The sequence below is a fragment of the Rana temporaria genome, chromosome 7, assembly GCF_905171775.1.
Source record: "Rana temporaria chromosome 7, aRanTem1.1, whole genome shotgun sequence".
Taxonomy (NCBI): domain Eukaryota; kingdom Metazoa; phylum Chordata; class Amphibia; order Anura; family Ranidae; genus Rana; species Rana temporaria.
The window spans coordinates 102,117,154-102,137,728 of NC_053495.1; the positions used below are offsets into that span (position 1 = coordinate 102,117,154).

Consider the following 20,575-nt stretch of genomic DNA (forward strand, 5'->3'; position numbering starts at 1 on the left):
ATATATATATATATATATATATATATATATATATATATATATATATATATATATATATATCCAAAACAATGTTTGGATACAGCAGAAAATGGTTAAAAACCAATAACGGCCAATTATCAATACACATTGCTGGAAATATTTCTCTCATCTCCATCATTAATCAATCTACAATATTGTTCTGCAGCCAGCACTTTCTGTATCCAAGTCAGTAACTGCACCACTGCATATTCTGGTTAAATTGGAACATAGGTGGTCTATGAGGTTGTTTTACTAAAAAGGTAAATAAACTGTGCACTGGAAGTGCACTGCAAATCCAGTTGCTCTAGATCTGAGGGGAAGCTCTGAAATGAGGGAAGCGCTAAAGATTTTTATGATCCAATCATGTGCAACCAAAAATGCAGTTTTTATTTGCATGCTCCCCTCAGAACTAGAGCAACTGCAATTGTGGGCGCCTTTGCAGTGTACAGACTATTTACCTTTAGCAAATCAACCCCTATGCCTTTTATTGCATCAGGTCCCCCACCACCATATTCAATTACTGCATTAAAGAAGAAAGAAACATGTGGAGAGAAAAACATAAAAAAATATATTTTTCTTGCACCCGGATTTCACACCGACATCACAATTCTTCCAGCAGAAACCTGGGAATTCTGAGCATTCTTAATGTCATATGCCAATATTCTAGCTTACTACTAGCTGAGCGTCTCCTCACAAACTATCCCTCCTATCTGCCATACTGAAGGTCTGAAGAGCCTGCATTACCTTTATTAGACAGTCACTGACCCACTATGTTAAAGTGATACTAAAGCTTCACATGTTTGTTTATTAAAAAAACAAACAAAAAAAAGTTTGTTTTTTTATACAATATATATTTAATTATATTATATATTACACACACACACTATATATATATATATATATATATATATATATATATATATATATATATATATATATATATATATATATATATATATATATATATATATATATATATATATTATATACACACACACACACACACACACAATTACCTCCACTGTGCAGCTCATTTTGCACAGAGTGACCCCGATCCTCGTCTTCTGGGGTCCCTCGGAAGCTGTCTCGGCTCCTCCCTGCTTCCGATAACCCCCTCTGGGAAGCGCTCGCCCAAGGGGGTTACCTTTCGGGTGCGCTCCCGAGTCCTGTAGTCGGCGTCCATAGCCACCAACTACACGAGTCGTCCCCGCCCCCCACGTCATTTGAGTTGATCGACAGCAGCGCAAGCCAATAGCTGCGCTGCTATCAATCTATCCAATGAAGAGCCGAGAAGCCAGCGTGTTCGACGCAGGACTTGAGGGCTCAGGTAAGTAAATGGGGGGGGGGGGCTGTAAGCATTGGATGTTTTTTCATCTAAATACATAGGACGCATTAAGGTGAAAAAACTGGAAGTTTTACACCCCTTTAAAGTTTATCTATACTGTAGTCAAAATATAAAATGTATTAATTTTCACTTTGCATTTAAATTTTTTCTAGCCTACTCCGAATTATCTGAACAATCTTAAAGTTTGTAAATTTACTTTAAGATGCGCATTTATTTCCTTTAATTCTGTGGCACATATTCACTATGCCCTGTGACCTGTGACCTATACACTGCAGTGTCACAGGAATTCACAGAGCCTGCCTTCTGAGCTGAGAGGTGTACTTTCAGTCAGCTGGAATCACATGGAAGGAGCCTGGGATGTGTTTTTAATGCCCCTCAAACACATCAAAGCTATACGTACATTGGTGCGCATCAGTGTCTGCATTAGAATTTTATGCAAGTGTGAACTACACAGCAGGACATGCTTATCCTAAAACCTGCACTAGATTTGGGAGTCCGATGATGGCAGCCCCATGCAGTAAATAGGAGCCATTACAGATCACATTACAGTTGCCCTGACAAGTTTCCTTTAGGCCGGAATTAACACTTGTGCGGTGCAAATTTCAGCTCTCTTATCTCTGCAGAGAGATAAGAGAACTGTTCAGCAGATCCACTGCGTTTTAGCTGCAGATTAGCTGAGAATTTGGAGACCTGGGAGGGGGGGGAAGTGTATTGAGCTGAATGAGAGAAATCCTGAAGAGAAATGAACACATCTGCGAATCAGCTGCGTACCCATAGAAGATAATGGGCCTGAATTCGCACCTGAGCCGCACCGCAAGGCCTAAAATACGCACACGTTTTTTCGGCAATGCGCAGTGCGAATGCATCGCACATATGTGAACCAGCCTCATTGAAAACAATGGGCTAGATTCATAAAGCCCGCCGTAAGTTTGTCCGGGCGTAGCGTATCTGAGATACACTACGCCGCCGTAACTTAGTGAGGCTGGGGCTGGATTCACAAAGAATCTGCGCCCTAATTTACGGCGGCGTAGCCTACATCTGCCAGGGTAAGCGCGCCGAATTCAAATTCTGAAGAGGTGGGCGTGTTTTATGTAAATAAAACATTACCCCACGTAAATGACGTCTAACGAATGGCGCATGCGCCGTTCGTGAAAGAATCCCAGTGTGCATGCTCGAAATTCCGCCGCAAATCGTCAATGCTTTAGACGTGAACGTGATTTACGCAAAGCCCTATTTGCGAACGACTTACGCAAATTACGTAAACTACGCAAAATTCGACACTGGCCCGACGTCCATACTTAACATTGGTTGCTCCTCATATAGCAGGAGCAACGTTACGCCGGAAAAAGCCTTACGCAAACGACGTAAAAATTACCAATCGGGCGCACGTACGATTCTGAATCGGCGTATCCAGCTCATTTGCATATTCTACGCTGAAATCGACGGAAGCGCCACCTAGCGGCCAGCGTAAATATGCAACTAAGATACGACAGCGTAAGAGACTTAGGCCAGTCGGATCTTAGGCAAATTTCAGGGTATCTTGCTTTCTGAATACAGAAAGAAGACACGCCGGTGCAGATTTGAATTTACGCGGAGTATCAAAAGATACGCCGGCGTAAATTCTTTATGAATCTAGCCCAAGGTATTTAGAAATGTTCTGCGTATTGGATGCGGCTTAAGCCGCACTCAATTCGCATATGTGTGAACCCGGCCTTAAAGCCGAACTAACCACCAGAATATACTCACCCCAACCTTCCAACGATGTGACCTACCCATTGCCAGCTGCTGGGGTTTCGGCCTCTTGATTGGCCAATGGGTGATGACATCGCACCCTGAATGCACACACAAGTCAGTCATTCTGGCAGCTGGAAATACGCATACGCAGCTCAGCGTACATTTGATACACAAGTTAGGTTTAGTTCCACTTTAAGACCTAGGATCAAACTATAACCATTTAAAGGTTATGTAGCCAAGGGACTAAAGAAGTTCAAAAAATAAAAGACTCTCAAACTGAATCAGTGCATAGCACAGTAAATCCTTTCTAGGACAGAAGGGATCTACAGGTCATAAGACAATAAGTGAAGCCAAGTCAATTTTTTCCTTTACACCCCAAACAGCCAAATACACATCAGGAACCACAAATGTGTACAGTGGAAATACTAATAGAGACCCATTGATTCCAAACTATATACAGCAGAATACCAAAGTAATATCATAGAACTAAGCTCCAACGTCAGAGTTCCTCTTACAATCTCTGCAGCTTACTACATCAATATGTTCTGGTTAAAGCCGTTACCATTTTTGCAGAAATCTTCTGAAGCCTTAAAGGAGTTGTAAAGGAAAAACATTTTTTGCTGAAATGACTGTTTACAGGGTATAGACACATAATAGTTAACGGATTCCCTTTAAAAATGATTAAAAATAGATAGAAATCAATCATATAATGTACCTGTAGTTTCAGTTTCATTTATGCATGCTGTTTCCTGCTTCTGTGATGAACAGAGACAAAGAGCCAATACAGAGCAGTGATGGTTTGGAAAACGAAACCGATTGGTGTTGAGGGGTTTTAGACACACAGGAATCACACCTCCTTGATTAGTGACCACAGAGAGAAAGCTCCCATGACTTTTTCCATCAGGAAACAGACTGTTCAGAACAGAGAAGGATTACAGCAACATCAGAGCAAAAACGAACAATGAGGACATGAAACCAGGACTGCAGTAAGGTAAAGGAAGCTATTTAGTTAAAAAAAAAAAAATCTTTTTCATGTCCTCATTGTTCGTTTTTGCTCTGATGTTGCTGTAATTCCTCTCTGTTCTGAACACTTCCTGGTTGTCTGTTTCCTGATGAAAAAAGTCATGGGAGCTTTCTCTCTGTGGTCACTAATCAAGGAGGTGTGATTACTGTGTGTCTAAAACCCCTCAACACCAAACAGCTTCGTTTTCCAAACCATCACTGCTCTGTATTGGCTCTGTGCAGCAGAGAAGCAGGAAACATGCAAAAACGAAACTGAAACTGTAGGTACATTATATGATTGATTTTTATCTATTTTTAATAATTTTTAAAAGGAATCAGTTAACTATTATGTCTCTATACCCTGTAAACAGTCATTTCAGCAAAAAAAAATGTTTTCCTTTACAACTCCTTTAATCTTCTGAACTTTCACAAACATGAGTGTGGGAATCCCACCGCATGCGCATAGAAAGTAAACCAACCAAGTAATGGTAATTCTCAGAACTCTCACAGTTGGGTTGAGGAAACAGAATGACGTAAAGACGGCACATTGCTATGTAGATAGACTGAACACTCAGTGTGACATCAATGGTGCTTACAATGCACATGAGCGAGCGCCATCATGGACAGATGAAGACGGCAATATCTCCTAAATGGCATGTCTTGAATAAAGTTTTAAAGACACCAAATAGTTACTCTATACCGTTTGAACCCGAGCCAAGCTAGCCTCTAGAGCAGGGGTCTCAAAGTACCGGCCCGCGGGCCATTTGCGGCCCGCGGACCGGTTTTAAATGGCCCGCAGGCAGGGCGGGTGCCGCGGAAGTGTAGATCGAGGTGCATGAAGAGTAGCGCAGGAAGCGTCTGTCATATGTTCACCTGTCTCTCATGTCACACTGCTACTCCCCGGCGGCCCCTCCTCGTCCATCCCCATTTGCTTGTGACATTATCTAAAAATGGACGAGAAGATAGGGGGGGGCTGCCGGGGAGTAGCAGCGTGACATGAGAGACAAGTGAACTTATGACAGACGCTTCCTGCGCTACTCTGCCTTTGAAGAAAACAAGTAAATGCTGACCTGTGCCCTGGTGTGCTCTCATGTGCCCTGATGTGCTCTCATGTGCCCTGGTGTGCCCTGATTGTGCCCTAATGTGCTCTCATGTGCCCTGATTGTGCTCTCATGTGCCCTGATTGTGCCCTCATGTGCCCTGATTGTGCCCTCATGTGCTCTCCTGTGCCCTCATGTGCTCTCCTGTGCCCTCGTGTGCTCTCCTGTGCCCTCGTGTGCTCTCCTGTGCCCTCGTGTGCCCTGATGTGCTCTCATGTGCCCTCATGTGCTCCCATGTGCCCTGATGTGCCCTGATTGTGCCCTAATGTGCTCTCATGTGCCCTGATTGTGCTCTCATGTGCCCTGATGTGCTCCCATGTGCCCTGATTGTGCCCTAATGTGCTCTCATGTGCCCTGATTGTGCCCTGATTGTGCCCTGATGTGCTCTCCTGTGCCCTGATGTGCTCTCCTGTGCCCTCATGTGCTCTCCTGTGCCCTCATGTGCTCTCCTGTGCCCTCATGTGCTCTCCTGTGCCCTGATGTGCTCTCCTGTGCCATGATGTGCTCCCATGTGCCCTCATGTGCTCTCCTGTGCTCTTATGTGCCCTGATGGGCTCCCATGTGCCCTGATGTGCTCTCATGTGCCCTGATGTGCTCTCATGTGCCTCATGTACCCTCATGTGCTGGGCTCTGTACATCAGGGTACCCTGTGCCCTGTACCCTGATGTGCCATGTGCCCTGTCCTGATGTGCTGTGCCCCATGTGCCCTCATGTGCCCCATGTTCCCTGATTGTGCCCTGATGTGCTCGTATGTGCACATGGCACATCAGGGTACATGAAACAGCACATCAGGGTACAAAGCCCAGCACATCAGGGCACATGGCACATCCGGGTACAGGGCACATGAAACAGCACATCCGGGTACAAAGCCCAGCACATCAGGGTACATGGGGTACCTTGATGTGCTGGGCTTTGTACCCTGATGTGCTGTTTCATGTGCCCTGATGTGCCATGTGCCCTGTCCTGATGTGCTGTGCCATGTCCTGTACCCTGATGTGCCATGTGCCCTGATGTGCTCTCATGTGCTCCATGTTCCCTGGTGTGCCCCATGTTCCCTGATTGTGCCCTGATATGCTCTCATGTGACCCATGTGCCCTGGTGTGCTCGTATGTGCCCTGATGGGCTCTGATTGTGCCCCATGTACCCTGATGTGGCCCATGTACCCTGATGTGCTGGGCTTTGTACCCTGATGTGCCATGTGCCCTGTCCTGATGTGCTGTGCCCTGATGTGCCATGTCCTGCACTGTGCCATGTGCCCTGTCCTGATATGCCCTGCCCTGATGTGCCGTGCACCCTGATGTGGCATGTTGTGCTGTACCCCTATGTGCTGTGCTCTGATGTGCCCTGTACCCTGATGTGCTGGGCTTTGTACCCTGATGTGCGCTGTGCACTCATGTGTGCTGTGCCCTGTGCCCTGATGTGCTGTACCCTGATGGTGAGTGGTCAGTGTGTAGTGTAGTGGTCAGGGTTAATAATGCGTTCGCTGACACCAGTACTGATTTTGAAGTTTGAAAGTTTGCATGCGGCCCCCCATGGGATATGGAAACTTGTCTTGTGGCCCTAAGGTAATTTGAGTTTGAGACCCCTGCTCTAGAGTTTACTACCACTTTGATGGTTTTACTTGCTCACCGAGTCCCAAGCCCTACACCATGGATATGGAATAAACGGCTTCATAATAGCAGGCTATATTTTGCACTATACGTCAACAGTTCTAGATTGACCAATTAGCCACTGGTTGGAAAGGAATGATTTGCATGGCTCCACCCTCTGTCATAAACCTTTCATTTTTGGGATAGGTGACGGAATGAACAAGACTTTTTTGCCAAAACATGTATTTACTTTGTACTTGGTGATGATTGAATAAAGAATTGAGAGATTCCAGAGTGCGGATTCTTTCCATATTCTGAGTTTGTGACGAGTGGGAGATCATCTGAACCTGGCACCTGAAGAGAAGGTACCAGTAACCAACATGCATATTTGGAGGTTTTCACAGTTGAGATCGGTGCTACCCTGTGTGTATAGGTGATGGAATGAGACATATAAATACTAGCTAGCCTTAGTGCGCAACCCGACTTACAGCGCGACTTTGCAAGGCAACTTCAACGCGACTTGTAGCAACTTACAGTGCGACTTTGGCTGTGGCCAATCACAGAATAATCAGATCTGTGGGAGGGAGGGGCTTGCCTGAGTAAACTATTTTTCTCTTCCTGTAAAGTTGCTTCAGTTAAGATGGAGAGCCGACTAGGAGACGACTTCCATTGAAATCTATGGGTACAAGTTGCCTAGAAGTCGCCTTGAAGTAGTACAGGAACCTTTTCTGAAGTCGGAGCGACTTCAGTAGTGTACATTAAGACGGCTCCATTCACTTCAACTTAATTTCTCATGTCGGGCGACACAAGTAGGATCCCAAGTCGTGGTAGTGTGAACCGGCACATACACTAACAGAATTATTTCATTTAGCCAAAACAAATAATGCTGATGGAAGACTCCACCCAGCTGGGCAATATGCATTTGGGTGCAATTAACTTTACACTACAGCACACATACAGTGCGCTACCATAGAGGGTTTCAGTGTTAACAATCACAATAAAAAATTATGACCACTTCCATTCCAATTCATACAATTTTTACCCCAGCACTGGCAGTGTTCAACTTTCAAAGCTGCTGGTTTGTCCTCTCTCAGTGCTGCTTTCCTCAACTTCTGGTCTTCGCAGTTGAGCTACAGGGGACAGTGCAGTCTCTAGTCAGCCAGCTAGCATGGTAAAGCTGGGGCAGGAGAGGGGGAAGGGGCATGCAAGGGAGTGCTTTACCATCTTAAAGATGGCTATAGGGCTGTGTGTTTCCATTGATGAACACAATGTAGGGAGACAGTTCTAGTTCCTGCATGCAAAGTTGGTTACATAGGATGCTGCAAGGGAAAGGAGCCACCCTCAAACAGGAAAACTAGAGCAGTGATCATGGCACCAGCTTCTACAACAACATAGGCAAGGACCAAAAGAAGCTCCATACTCAGCAAGTGATTAAATCAGCTGCTAAAAGTGCAAAAAAACAGAGGGTTTAAAACCACCTTAGGAATATTAAAGGAAGCTTTGGGAATGCAAGAACGTTTGTTCAGGCAAGCATTCTAATGGGGGGGGGGGGGGGGGGGGGGGGGGGGGGGGGGGGGGGGGGGGGGGGGTGGCTTTGGAAATATTGTGCTTGGGAAGAGATTTTTTTGTTTACAATTTCCCAAAAATCCTTTGCAATGCAGACTGTTTTTGCATAGGGATAGATTCAATCCCCACTGTGACGATGCTCAAACCTGGAAATCCAGTATGCCCCTGAGAGTTTTATTTTCACCATACCTGGAAGTTCTGGGGGGGGGGGGGGGACGCTCTAGCTGGAAGTTCTTTAGCTAATCTGTGCAACAGAGTGGCCTAACTATCTGAGGCCTTTACACAATGATCTGGGTTTCATCAGAAGGAAAATCCAACTTCATAAAAAAAAAAAAATCTTAATATTTCTTAAAAACATAAAATGGCTTAGCGTTGAATAAAAAGCAAACAAACACATGACATGAACATCTGAAAAGTAATAGTTATAATGCATTATATGCTCATCAGCCAAATGCCTGACAAGGTTGGCAGCTACTGTAGTTTGTGCAAGAAAAATGTGACAGGAGAACAAAGAACCTCAACAATGGCAAAATAAAGCTGGTCTTTGTCCATCGGTGAGTATGGGGTTTTTCTATATCAAGGGCCCCCCCCCTTACCCTTCATACTTTATCCTTTCATTTTAGGTATACCACGAGCATCTACCCCTGAAGAGCGAGCTAAGCCTTGCGAAACGCGTCGGGTATACCCTTGTTGCTTGTGTGTGTTTTATTATGGACAGTTAGAGCCGGTTCACACAGGGGCGACCTGGGATCCGACTTGAAGTCTCCCCAAGTCGCACGGTTGAGAAAATAAATGGAAGTGAATGGAGCCGTCTTAATGTACACTACTGAAGTCACTCCAACTTCAGCAAAAGGTTCCTGTACTACTTCAATCCGACTTGTAGGCAACTTGTACCCATTGATTTTAATGGAAGTTGCCTCAGAAGTCTGATCACGGTCTTAACTGAAGCAACTTTACAGGAAGAGAACATACATTTCTCAGGCAAACCCCTCCTTCTTCCCTCCCTCCCACAGAGCCGATTGTTGTTTGATTGGCCACTGGAAAGCTTCCTGTCCTGGAGGCAACTTGAAGTTGCCTTGTAAGTTGCCTGATGATTCACTCAAGTCGTGTCCAAGTTGCCTCCCAAAGTCGTTCTGGAAGTCGTGTTGACCCTGTGTGAACCGACTCTTACTTGCAATATTATTTTACCGATTTTCTGTATGAATTGGCTCATGTCCATGACACTAAATGTATGTACTGCTTTTTACTTGAATTAAATATATACTGTAATTACTTTTGATATTTTATTGGCTCTACAGTGCTCACCTCAAAGTTCCAAGGGCGAGTTTTTATTTTTTGATGCTAAACGCAGGGATGGAGGTGTGTCCCTGGTGACACCAGACCTTTCATTTATTTTTCTCAAATAAAGTGAATTATATGACATTTTCGCATGAAAACAATGGCAGGCAAATGAAGGGACTGAAAAGCGTGGTGGGACAGTGGCTGACATGACACAGAACTCCAAGCTATTGATTTCTAATCAAAATGTGCAAAGACTTTATTGATGAGGTATATGTCACTGCTACCATTTCTTTACGATTTACACATTAAGGCCAAATAGCATAGCTCACAATACACTTCCAGAAATGTCACCCTTATACACAGAAGATGTATGTCATTTATCCGCCCCGCCTCTCCCCTGTCCATTCACAGACAGCCTTATATTTTCATTACTAGTACATTGGGCACCTCGCAGGGAAGCATCACAGATGAATGCCTCCTCTGATGTGCAGCAGCTGAAAGACTGCCATCAGTACAGGTGCCCGTCAGGGAGTGATGGATCACATGAATGAGGACAGGAAGAAGTTTCACTTCACTGTTAGCAGGTGAGGAAGGAATATCCACTGAAGACAACATCCACAGTGTCCCCCAGTCCTCCATGGGCCAACCAGCCTGCTACAGATCCCCCAGCCCTGGTGATGCATCCCCCCCCCCCCCACACACACACACACACACACACCTACCACTGACTCTGAGGCATTTTCCCCTCGTTGGAATCACCGACACTACAGCATTTTCCCCTCATAGTAACACCAGGGCATTTTCCATCATACTGACCACTGACACCAGGGCATTTTCCTCTCCTAGCGATAACCGATGCTGGGGCATTTTCCCCTCATAGCCACACCAAGGCATTTTCCCCTCATACCTATCACCGACTGAGGCATTTTCCTCTTGTAGTGAAACCGGAGAATTTCCCCCTCCTAGTGACCACTGATGCCAGAGCATTTTACATAGTCAGGTTCAAAAAAAGGCAAAAGTCCCTCTAGTTCAGGGATATGCAATTAGTGGACCTCCAGCTGTTGCAGAACTACAAATCCCATGAGGCATAGTAAGACTCTGACAGCCACAAGCATGCCACCCAGAGGCAGAGGCATGATGGGACTTGTAGTTTTGCAACAGCTGGAGGTCCGCTAATTGCATATCCCTGCTCTAGTTCATCCAATAAAAATATATATTTAATAAAAATAATAAAATACAATTTACACAATCCTATACCCACAGTTGATCTAGACTCTAAATCAACTGTGGGTATAGGATTGTGTAAATTGTATTTTATTATTTTTTTTAAAAAACTACAAGTCTAGATTCTAGAGGAAGCGAAAAACCCCAGTAAAGCATGATCCAATTTTCTCCAGCAAAAAGGAAAAAACTCCTTCGGATCCCCCGAGAAGCAATCAAATTTTCCCTAGATCAACTTTACCTATAAGACCCCTTTCACACTGGAGGCATTTTTCAGGGGTTTTAACGCTAAAAAATACCACCTAAAAGTCTCTCAATGCTCCCCAGTGTGAAAGCCAGAGTGCTTTTACACTGGGGCACTGCGCTGGCAGGACGTTAAAAAAAGGCTCCGTGAAAGGGCTCTAAATGTTAGTACACAGTTATGTTATGTACATATAGCAAAGAATCCAGGCCTTTCTTAAAAGCAATCTACTGAGCTGGCCAGAACCACGTCTGGAGGGAGTCTGTTCCACATTTTCACAGCTCTTACTGTGAAGAAACCTGGAGATAAAATCTCTTTTTTCCAGGTGTAGAGTTCCCCCTTGTCCTCTGTGATGACCTCAAAGCAGGGCTGTGGAGTCGGAGTCGGGGGAAATTTTGGGTACCTGGAGTCGGAGTCGGCAAACAATGCACCGACTCCGACTCCTACTAAATTTAGATTGGAATTAAAAAAAAAAAAAAAAGCAAGTTTAAATGTCCCAATTCACAAAAAGTTATAATTAATGACTTCTCTACTGTAAGAATAAAGACCAATGCATGCAGTGCCTCACGTAACCGCAAAACGAACACGTTAAGTGACCGTGAAGAAGCATGCTTTTCATGTGCTTCACTATATGGCACGCAACGCACAATTCGGAGCTGCAATACTTATACTTTCCATAGTGTTGTGTTCTGCTTTTACAGGGAACGCAGCGTCCATGGGTAACCTAGCCTCTCACTGATAAGGGATTAAATAAATATGTTTTTTGCAGGACTAGAGAGTGAGACACTTGTATAAGTGAAGGGAATGGAGGGCCAATAGTTCAAGACTGAAGCTGTAAACCATTGGAAAAACTGCTGTCATTTAGCTAAGGCTATAAAAACGTGTAAACTCCGATTGTTAGCTTAAACTTTAAACATGACTATGGGATTCTCCTAGGAAAATCATGTTTTAGAATAAATGCCCCTTCCTGGATGCTCCCACTGCCCTATCTTCAGCAGCAGATAAGCACACAAAGGAGAAAGCAGCAGCCCAACTACCTCTCTAAGATTATTTTCAGCCCTAAAAATAATAAAGTCTGACTTAAGAGCCTCTATGAAAGAGGATCTGGCAGAGGCAATTCTCTTCCTTAGAACTCTACATTGAATTGATTTGCATTTGCTAAGCCTAGAACTACATTTCAAGATTAATATAAACCATTTCTAGGTTTTACAGATTTTGTTTTTGGTTCATTATAGATAAGCTTTGTTTTTGTTCTAAAACAACCAAATAATGTGGTTTGTATTTTTGAACTGGTAAAAATCCTGTTCCTGATGTTTATGCCTGCTGCTACTATCCAGCCACTTGATTGATTAATACATTTTTTTTATAAAATGTTGTTTTCATTGTGTTTGTCTTTTGCTTAAACTGTGCAATACAGTAGACTGTTGGCTTCCCAGCCAGTAGTCCTGTGGTAGGTTGCGTTTCTTTCCCTCAAGGAATGTATAAAATACATTCGCATATTAATACAGAGGAGTCGGAGTCGGGGAGTCGGAGGTACATAAAACTGAGGAGTCGGAACATTTATCTACCGACTCCACAGCCCTGCCTCAAAGTGAAAAACTCAGCAATAACTCAGTATTTGTACATGCTGATTATATCTCCCCCCCCCCCCCATCTCCTCTTCTCAGGAGAGAATACAATTCTGTTTCTCCAATCTTTCCTCATAGCTGAGCTCCTCCATGCCTCTTATCAGTTTGGTTGCCCTTCTCTGCACTTTCTCAAGTTCCCGATATCCTTTTTGTGAGCTGGTGCCCAAAACTGAACTGCATATTCCAAATGAGGTCTGGATTATAATTTGTGCACGGGCAAAATGATATCTGTCTGTGTCTCTCTCTCTCTGGAGTCCATACCTCTCTTAGTACAAGTAAGGACTTTGCTCACTTTGGAAACCGCAGCTTGGCATTGCATGTTATTATTGAGCTTATGATCAACTAACACCCCCAGATCCTTCTCCACTACAGAACAGATCCCTCCAGTAGTATCCCCCCCCCCCCCCCCCCCCCCCAAGAGCATAACTTTACATTGATCAACATTAAACCTCATTTGCCACATAATTGCATAATTAGACAGAGCATTGAGGTCGGCTTGTAAGTTGGAGACATCCTGTAATGACATTATTACACTGCATAGTTTGGTGTCATCTGCAAACACTGAAATTGTACTTTTAATCCCAGAACCTTTATAAATATATTAAAAAGAGTCAACCAGTGGCAGCCACTCTATTAGGGGCGACACCCCCCCCCAATTCAGCCGCCCAGCCCCTAATCTAATCTACATGTTTTTTTTTTCTACTTCTACTTTCTAAAAAAAAAAAAAAAAAGAAAGGGTGGGCTCGGGCGCAGAGTACTGTACCCTGAGCCTACCAAGTTATGTGACATTAGCGAATTAATATTTGCTAATGTCTTCCTGCTTCTCCTCTCGGCCAATCAGGAAGCGGGTCCTGAGACCCGATAGGCCAGGGAGTCCTTTAGACTCCAGACCAATCGGGTCTCAGCAGGACCAGCTTCCTGTTTGGTGGGAGGAGAAGGAATGGGCTAGCTCCTCCCTATGCAAGCTGCAGAAGCAGATCGAGGAGCAGTTTCCAGAAGCCTTACCCCGGATAGAGCACCACCTTCTAAGGTAAGGATATGGATGGCCATCTTCCTGTCCGACCTGTCTTGGCGGGGGGGGGGCGAGCACGTTTGTTTTCTGCCCCCCAAAATATTAATCACCAGCCGCCACTGGTCCTAACACTGAACCTTGGGGTACACCAGTGACAACCTTAGACCATGCAGAGATTAATCGCTACTCTCTGAATTTGTTTTTTAAAGTGGTTGTAAACCCTTACAGACCACTTTTACCTACAGGTAAGTCTAGATTAAGGCTTACCTGTATGTGCAACAAATATCTCCTAAACCTACACGGTTTAGGAGATATTTGCAGAAAAGATTGCCCCGATGTCTATGGCGCATGTGCGCCATAAACCACGCAGGCGCACTGAGCGTGCCGTTAGTGAAGGCATTCCCCTATTCTGCCTAGCGACACTGTCACCGATGACCGTTCCCCGTGATCGGGAATGGTCATCAGTGACGTGTCACGTGTAGCCACGCCCCTAACAGTAAGAATCACTCCCTAGGGAGCACTTAACCCCTGCAGCGCCACCTAGTGGTTAACCCCTTCACTGCCAGTGTAATTTTTACACTAATCAGTGCATTTTTATAGCACTGATCGCTGTAAAAATTACAATGGTCCCAAAATGGTGTCAAAGTGTCCGCCATAATGTTGCAGTCACAAAAATAAATCCCCACCGTATTTAGTAAAAAAAAAAAAAAATCCCCTATTTTGTAGAAGCTATAACATTTGCGCAAACCAATCGATAAACACTTATTTTTGGTAAAAAAATTGCAATATGTAGAATACGTATAGGCCTAAACTGACGCTGGGACAATTTTCTCCTCCTAGTGACCACTGACACCAGGGTATCCCGCCCCGTCCCCCTACAGACGCTGGGACATTTCCCCTCCTAGTGACCACTGACACCAGGGTATCCCGCCCCGACCCCTACAGACACTGGGACATTTCCCCTCCTAGTGACCACTGACACCAGGGTATCCCGCCCCATCCCCCTAGAGACGCTGGGACATTTCCCCTCCTAGTGACCACTGACACCAGGGTATCCCGCCCCATCCCCCTAGAGACGCTGGGACATTTCCCCTCCTAGTGACCACTGACACCAGGGTATCCCGCCCCATCCCCCTAGAGACGCTGGGACATTTCCCCTCCTAGTGACCACTGACACCAGGGTATCTCGCCCCGTCCCCCTACAGACGCTGGGACATTTCCCCTTCTAGTGACCACTGACACCAGGGTATCCCGCCCGTCCCCCTACAGACGCTGGGACATTTCCCCTCCTAGTGACCACTGACACCAGGGTATCCCGCCCCGTCCCCCTACAGACGCTGGGACATTTCCCCTCCTAGTGACCACTGACACCAGGGTATCTCACCCGTCCCCCTACAGACGCTGGGACATTTCCCCTCCTAGTGACCACTGACACCAGGGTATCTCGCCCGTCCCCCTACAGATGCTGGGACATTTCCCCTCCTAGTGATCACTGACACCAGGGTATCCCGCCCCGTCCCCCTACAGACGCTGGGACATTTCCCCTCCTAGTGACCACTCACACCAGGGTATCCCGCCCCGTCCCCCTACAGACGCTGGGACATTTCCCCTTCTAGTGACCACTGACACCAGGGTATCCCGCCCGTCCCCCTACAGACGCTGGGACATTTCCCCTCCTAGTGACCACTGACACCAGGGTATCTCGCCCCATCCCCCTACAGACGCTGGCACATTTCCCCTTCTAGTGACCACTGACACCAGGGTATCCCGCCCCGTCCCCCTACAGACGCTGGCACATTTCCCCTTCTAGTGACCACTGACACCAGGGTATCCCGCCCCGTCCCCCTACAGACGCTGGGACATTTCCCCTTCTAGTGACCACTGACACCAGGGTATCCCCCCCCGTCCCCCTACAGACGCTGGCACATTTCCCCTTCTAGTGACCACTGACACCAGGGTATCCCGCCCCCCTACAGACGCTGGGACATTTCCCCTCCTAGTGACCACTGACACCAGGGTATCCCGCCCTGTCCCCCTACAGACGCTGGGACATTTCCCCTTCTAGTGACCACTGACACCAGGGTATCCCGCCCTGTCCCCCTACAGACGCTGGGACATTTCCCCTTCTAGTGACCACTGACACCAGGGTATCTCGCCCCGTCCCCCTACAGACGCTGGACATTTCCCCTTTTAGTGACCCCAGAACATTTATTCCCCTAATACTGACACGGGGACGTGTTCTTCCTATTGATGTTGAGATAGTTCCTTCTGATCCCAGGACATTTTCCCCTCATACTGATCACTGAGGTATTTTCCCTCTCTCCATGCTCCTCACAACCCCCCCACTAGTTAATGTGTCATCTCTATAAAAACAGAAGAAAGTTTACAGTCAGCGATCATACATGGGGGGGGGGGGGGGGGTGTGATCGTCCGTACAGCAGCTGGAAGGAAGTGTAATGTGAGGTACCCGGAAGCTGCTGCTTCTGGTAATGATGAAATTCAGTAGAGATCTGATCTCTTCCTCCAATAACAATCAAACACACACCGGCATTATTACCCCCCCATTCTCCCACCTGAGCTGGGACTTCTCCTCCTTGGTCATAGCAGCATGCCCCGTCCGTACCAACACCTGGCACATGAGGTAAAGGAGCAGATGTCTCCACACGGTGCCCCATGTCCGGGGCTCTTCCGCTGAGGAGCTCATACTGGGGTCCAGGCTGCCCGTGTCTGCTAGGCCCGGGGTGAACACATTGTTCAGAGAGGAGATGCCCGAGTGTCTCCGAGGCCTGTAATATCCCGGCCCTTGCCACCCGAGTATCGCCCAGCCTCAGGTGTCACTCTATGCCACCCGCTGCTTCCGCCTTTCAGCAGCTCTCATGACGTGTGGGGACGGGACGAGCGTGGTCCAATCAGCGAGGTCCGTCCTGCCTGGTGTCAGAGATGTGACGTGGAGCCGGAGATCCGGTGGGCGGGGACACAAGGAAGTCAGGATTCTTATTGGATCAGGAGGATGTTTATTCCTAGGCAGTGTGTGGGCCGTCCTGGGATGGACGTGGAGGGGATCAGAGGGCAGGCTACATAGATCTATAGGTTACAGTGTGATTGTATATAGTGACAGCTGGGCGGCCTGTCTTCTGGGCTTTATGGCTGAGATCCAGTGTAAGATCTGATGTTTTCAGGAGAGGACAGCAATACTCCCTCTGATCCATGAAGGGTTCTTTCTCCTGGTGTGTAATCTGAGGACCTACCTAATCCATAGATGCCAACTGTCCTGATTTGGAGGGACTCTCCCTGATTTGGAGCAATGTCCCTCTGTCCCTCTTTCCTCCTCATTTCTCCCTCATTTTGGTCTGATCTATATATAGTTGTATATAAAATGCACTTTTTATCTTTCAAAAAGCGTTTCCCAGAGCTAAACCTTTCATCTGATTTGATTCTAAATTGCTACATTTGTCATTTTAAAAGCCAATATAAAGCAATAGTAGTGGTGTGATGTAGATTTAATTAACCTTCTTTTTTTCTTGTTAATTCTCCCTTAAGGGGGTGTGGCAGGGGGAGTGTCCTATGCCTACATACATTTGCTAGTAGGTGTCCCTCATTCCCATCTCAAAATGTTGGGAGGTATGCTAATCTATCCAATCACTTTGTAGGTAACCGCGCAGGCTCTTGCACTACATAGCCATTGGAGATTGGACAATCAGATTGTAATGTGTGTAGTGAGCTTGAGGGCTGCTTCACACTATGAGAGGTCTTTTTTTGCATGTTTCCCAGTACTGAGAGTCACATTTTAGGGCAGCCATTTGATTTCATTGGGCTGCACAGTGCAGAAGAAATGTGTAAACAGGGTATAGGCGCGATTTGGTATTGTGTGGTACCATCACAGGTGTGCACAGCCTATTGCAGGCACACACCCTAATGATTAGAGTGTGTACCCCAAAGCTCAAACACATGCGTATATACTGACAGTGTCAGTAGAGCAATGGACAGTGGCAGTAGGGCAGAAGATTGGCGGCAGTAGTTTTTATGTTTTATTATTTTTTACAATTTTCTTTATTAATATTTGTTAGGAGACCCGTTAGGGGATGTAGTGAAATATCAGGGGTCCGAACAGAGGGAATCTGCACCACACAGGGTGATTAGGTTGTGCCCTGGCACACCCTGTGCACACGCCTATGGGTACCATGCATTTTGGTGGGCACATATGCATGCACATTTCCTAGAAGCATGGAGTTGACATTAAGAATTAATGGAACACAGAACGCAGCGCATTTTCCTGCAGTAAAGGGAAAACATGATTGCACGCGCGTTGCTGCACCACGCCTGGTGTGAACAAGCCCTAAAAGCGGAACCAAACTCGCCAGTTTAAAGTGAAGTTCTGCCTAAAAAAAAAGAATATAATTTAAAAGTCAGCAGCTACAAATACTGCTGCTGACTTTTAAAATAAGGACACTTACCTGTATTAGACAGTTATCGGCTCCACCCTGAAAAGGTGCCAAATGTGACCCCTTGATGGGGGGATCCGGACAGCTGAAGTTCCATTTCTGTGTGGAACTCTGCTTTAAAGTGAAAATACCCCCCTCGTCTTTTATAGCCAAGGAAGCTGCCATACAAGCCTCTGTTTGATCTACTGTTTTCATGGTGCTGCACATTTGATCAGACATGACACCAGCCTTTTGGTGGTCCAGTGTTCTGTTGAGCGCATAGGTAAATGTGACAGTAATCATTCATGGCATGCCCTGAATGTAATTGTTTTGGGGAACAGTTAAAGTGGAAGTAAACCCTCCTATCGTTTTCAGCCAAGGAAGCTGCCATCTTGGCCTCTGTTTGATCTTCAGCTGCCATGATGCTGCACATGTGATCAGTTATAACCATTGAATGGTTTGACAGTTTGGTTGAGAGCACAACCAATGTGACATATATATCCCAGCATGCCGGAAATGCTAACTGTTTTTTGAAACAATCAAAACGATTGGTTTACTTTTGCTTCAAATCATTTGGTGTAGTTCAGCTGTAACTGTTTCCCAAAACAATTACAAATGAAAAGCAGAATTAAACTAGTTGATTTAAATACTTTCGAAAAACAGTTAAATTCCTAGAATGCCGGGATTCAAACCAACTGTCAAACCATCAAATGGCTGGTGTCATAACTTATGTGCAGCACCATGGCAGTTGCAGATGTAACAGAGACTAACATTGGCCATACACTAAATGAAAAATCAGCCAAAATTTGGTCATTTGGCCAGTTTGTTCGTTTTCCTCAGCCAAACCATCAAATGGCTGGTGTCATAACTGATCACATGTGCAGCACCATGGCAGTTGCAGATCAAACAAAGACTAAGGCCTCGTACACACGACAGAGTTTCTCGGCAGAATTCACCGAGAAACTCGGTCAAACCCGGATTCTGCCGAGAAACTCTGTCGTCTGTACACTTTTGGCCCGATGGAGCCGCCGAGGTGCTCGTCGAGAAAATAGAGAACATGTTCTCTATTTTATCGTTGTTCTATGGGAGAAGGCGGCCCGCCGAGCTCTTCGGCGGCTTCATCCCTGAACTCGACGAGGAACTCGGCGTGTTTGGCACGTCGAGTTCCTCGGCCGTGTGTACGGGGCCTGAGATGGCAGCTTCCTTGGCTGAGAAGGATAGTAGGGTTTAATTCCACTTTAAAACTGTCAGCAGATCAGCCTCTACAAATTCAGCAGTGTGCCTAAAGATAGGGATCAACTGCGCATGTGCAGAGCAGGGTGAGACCGCGTATTTCTGGATTTTAAACAGTATAGATACTATTTTTAATATTTTGCATAACTATACCTGCAAAAAGGGCCAGCCTGAAGTGATCTAGCAGGACCTAATTTTCTAATTAATGGGGAGTGCCCCCTAAAAAAAAAAAAAGTCAGTAGCTACAAATACTGCAGCTGCTGACTTTTAAAATAAGAGGACACTTACCTGTGGCACCCGTGATCTCCTTACCCAAAGCCAATCCATCCCTCATCTTCGGATGGAGGGCATGGAGGCGCTGGCATTGCTAGTTAAGGAATCAGGAAGTGAAGCCTCGCGGCTTCACAGCCTGGTTCCCTACTGCGCATGTGTGAAGACAGTAGGGAGGACGGACGAGGAGCCTACATGGCGTAGATCGCTGCAGATACTGCAGCGATCTTTTGCCAGAAGTGGGAGAAAATACCTTTATTAGACAGGTATCTGCTCCCCCCTGAAAGGTGTCAAATGTGACACCAGAGGGGGGGAATCCGGACTTCAGAAGTTCCATTTCTCGCTTTAAAATTCCACTTTAAGTTGAATACGTTTTGTAAATATTTTATTATATCTTTTGTGACAACACTGAAGAAATTACACTTTTCTACAATGTAAAGTAGTGAGTGCACAGCTTGTATAGCAGTGTAAATGTGCTGCCCCCTCAAAATAATACAACACACAGCCATTCATGTCTAAACCACTGGCAACATAAGTGAGTACGCCCCTATGTGAAAATGTCCAAATTGGGCCCAAAGTGTCAAACTTTTGTGTAGCCACCATTATTTTCCAGCACTCCGTTAATCCTCCTGGGCATGGAGTTCACCAGAGCTTCACAGGTTGCCACTGGAGTCCTCTTCCACTCCTTCTTGACGACATCACAGAGCTGGTGGATGTTAGAGACCTTGCGCATCTCCAGCTTCCGTTTGAGGATGCCCCACAGATGCTCAATAGGGTTTGTAGTCAGAGTCCTCCTTGGACTGACAACCCCTAATTTACCAAGACCTGCGGTGTGCCTTGGCCTGACAGGTCAGAATACCTGAAAGAGGGCATACCCTGCATGAATGAAAGTATGGAAAGTATGACTGAAATAT

The 20,575-nt window shown here is 45.9% G+C and overlaps 1 protein-coding gene across 2 annotated transcripts in view; it reads right to left on the minus strand.

The window, feature by feature from the left end:
* EDEM3 (ER degradation enhancing alpha-mannosidase like protein 3) overlaps positions 1 to 16,650 on the minus strand; it is a 127,056-nt gene extending 110,406 nt beyond the window's left edge. The window contains exon 1 of one of the 2 annotated variants that reach the window (XM_040359803.1): positions 16,311 to 16,650. In XM_040359803.1, coding sequence (XP_040215737.1) covers positions 16,311 to 16,441 — 131 coding nt within the window. In that variant the 5' untranslated portion in view covers positions 16,442 to 16,650. The remainder of the gene's footprint in view (positions 1 to 16,310) is intronic. The other variant, XM_040359804.1, reaches the window with a different exon arrangement.
* Positions 16,651 to 20,575: the final 3,925 nt, after the last annotated feature.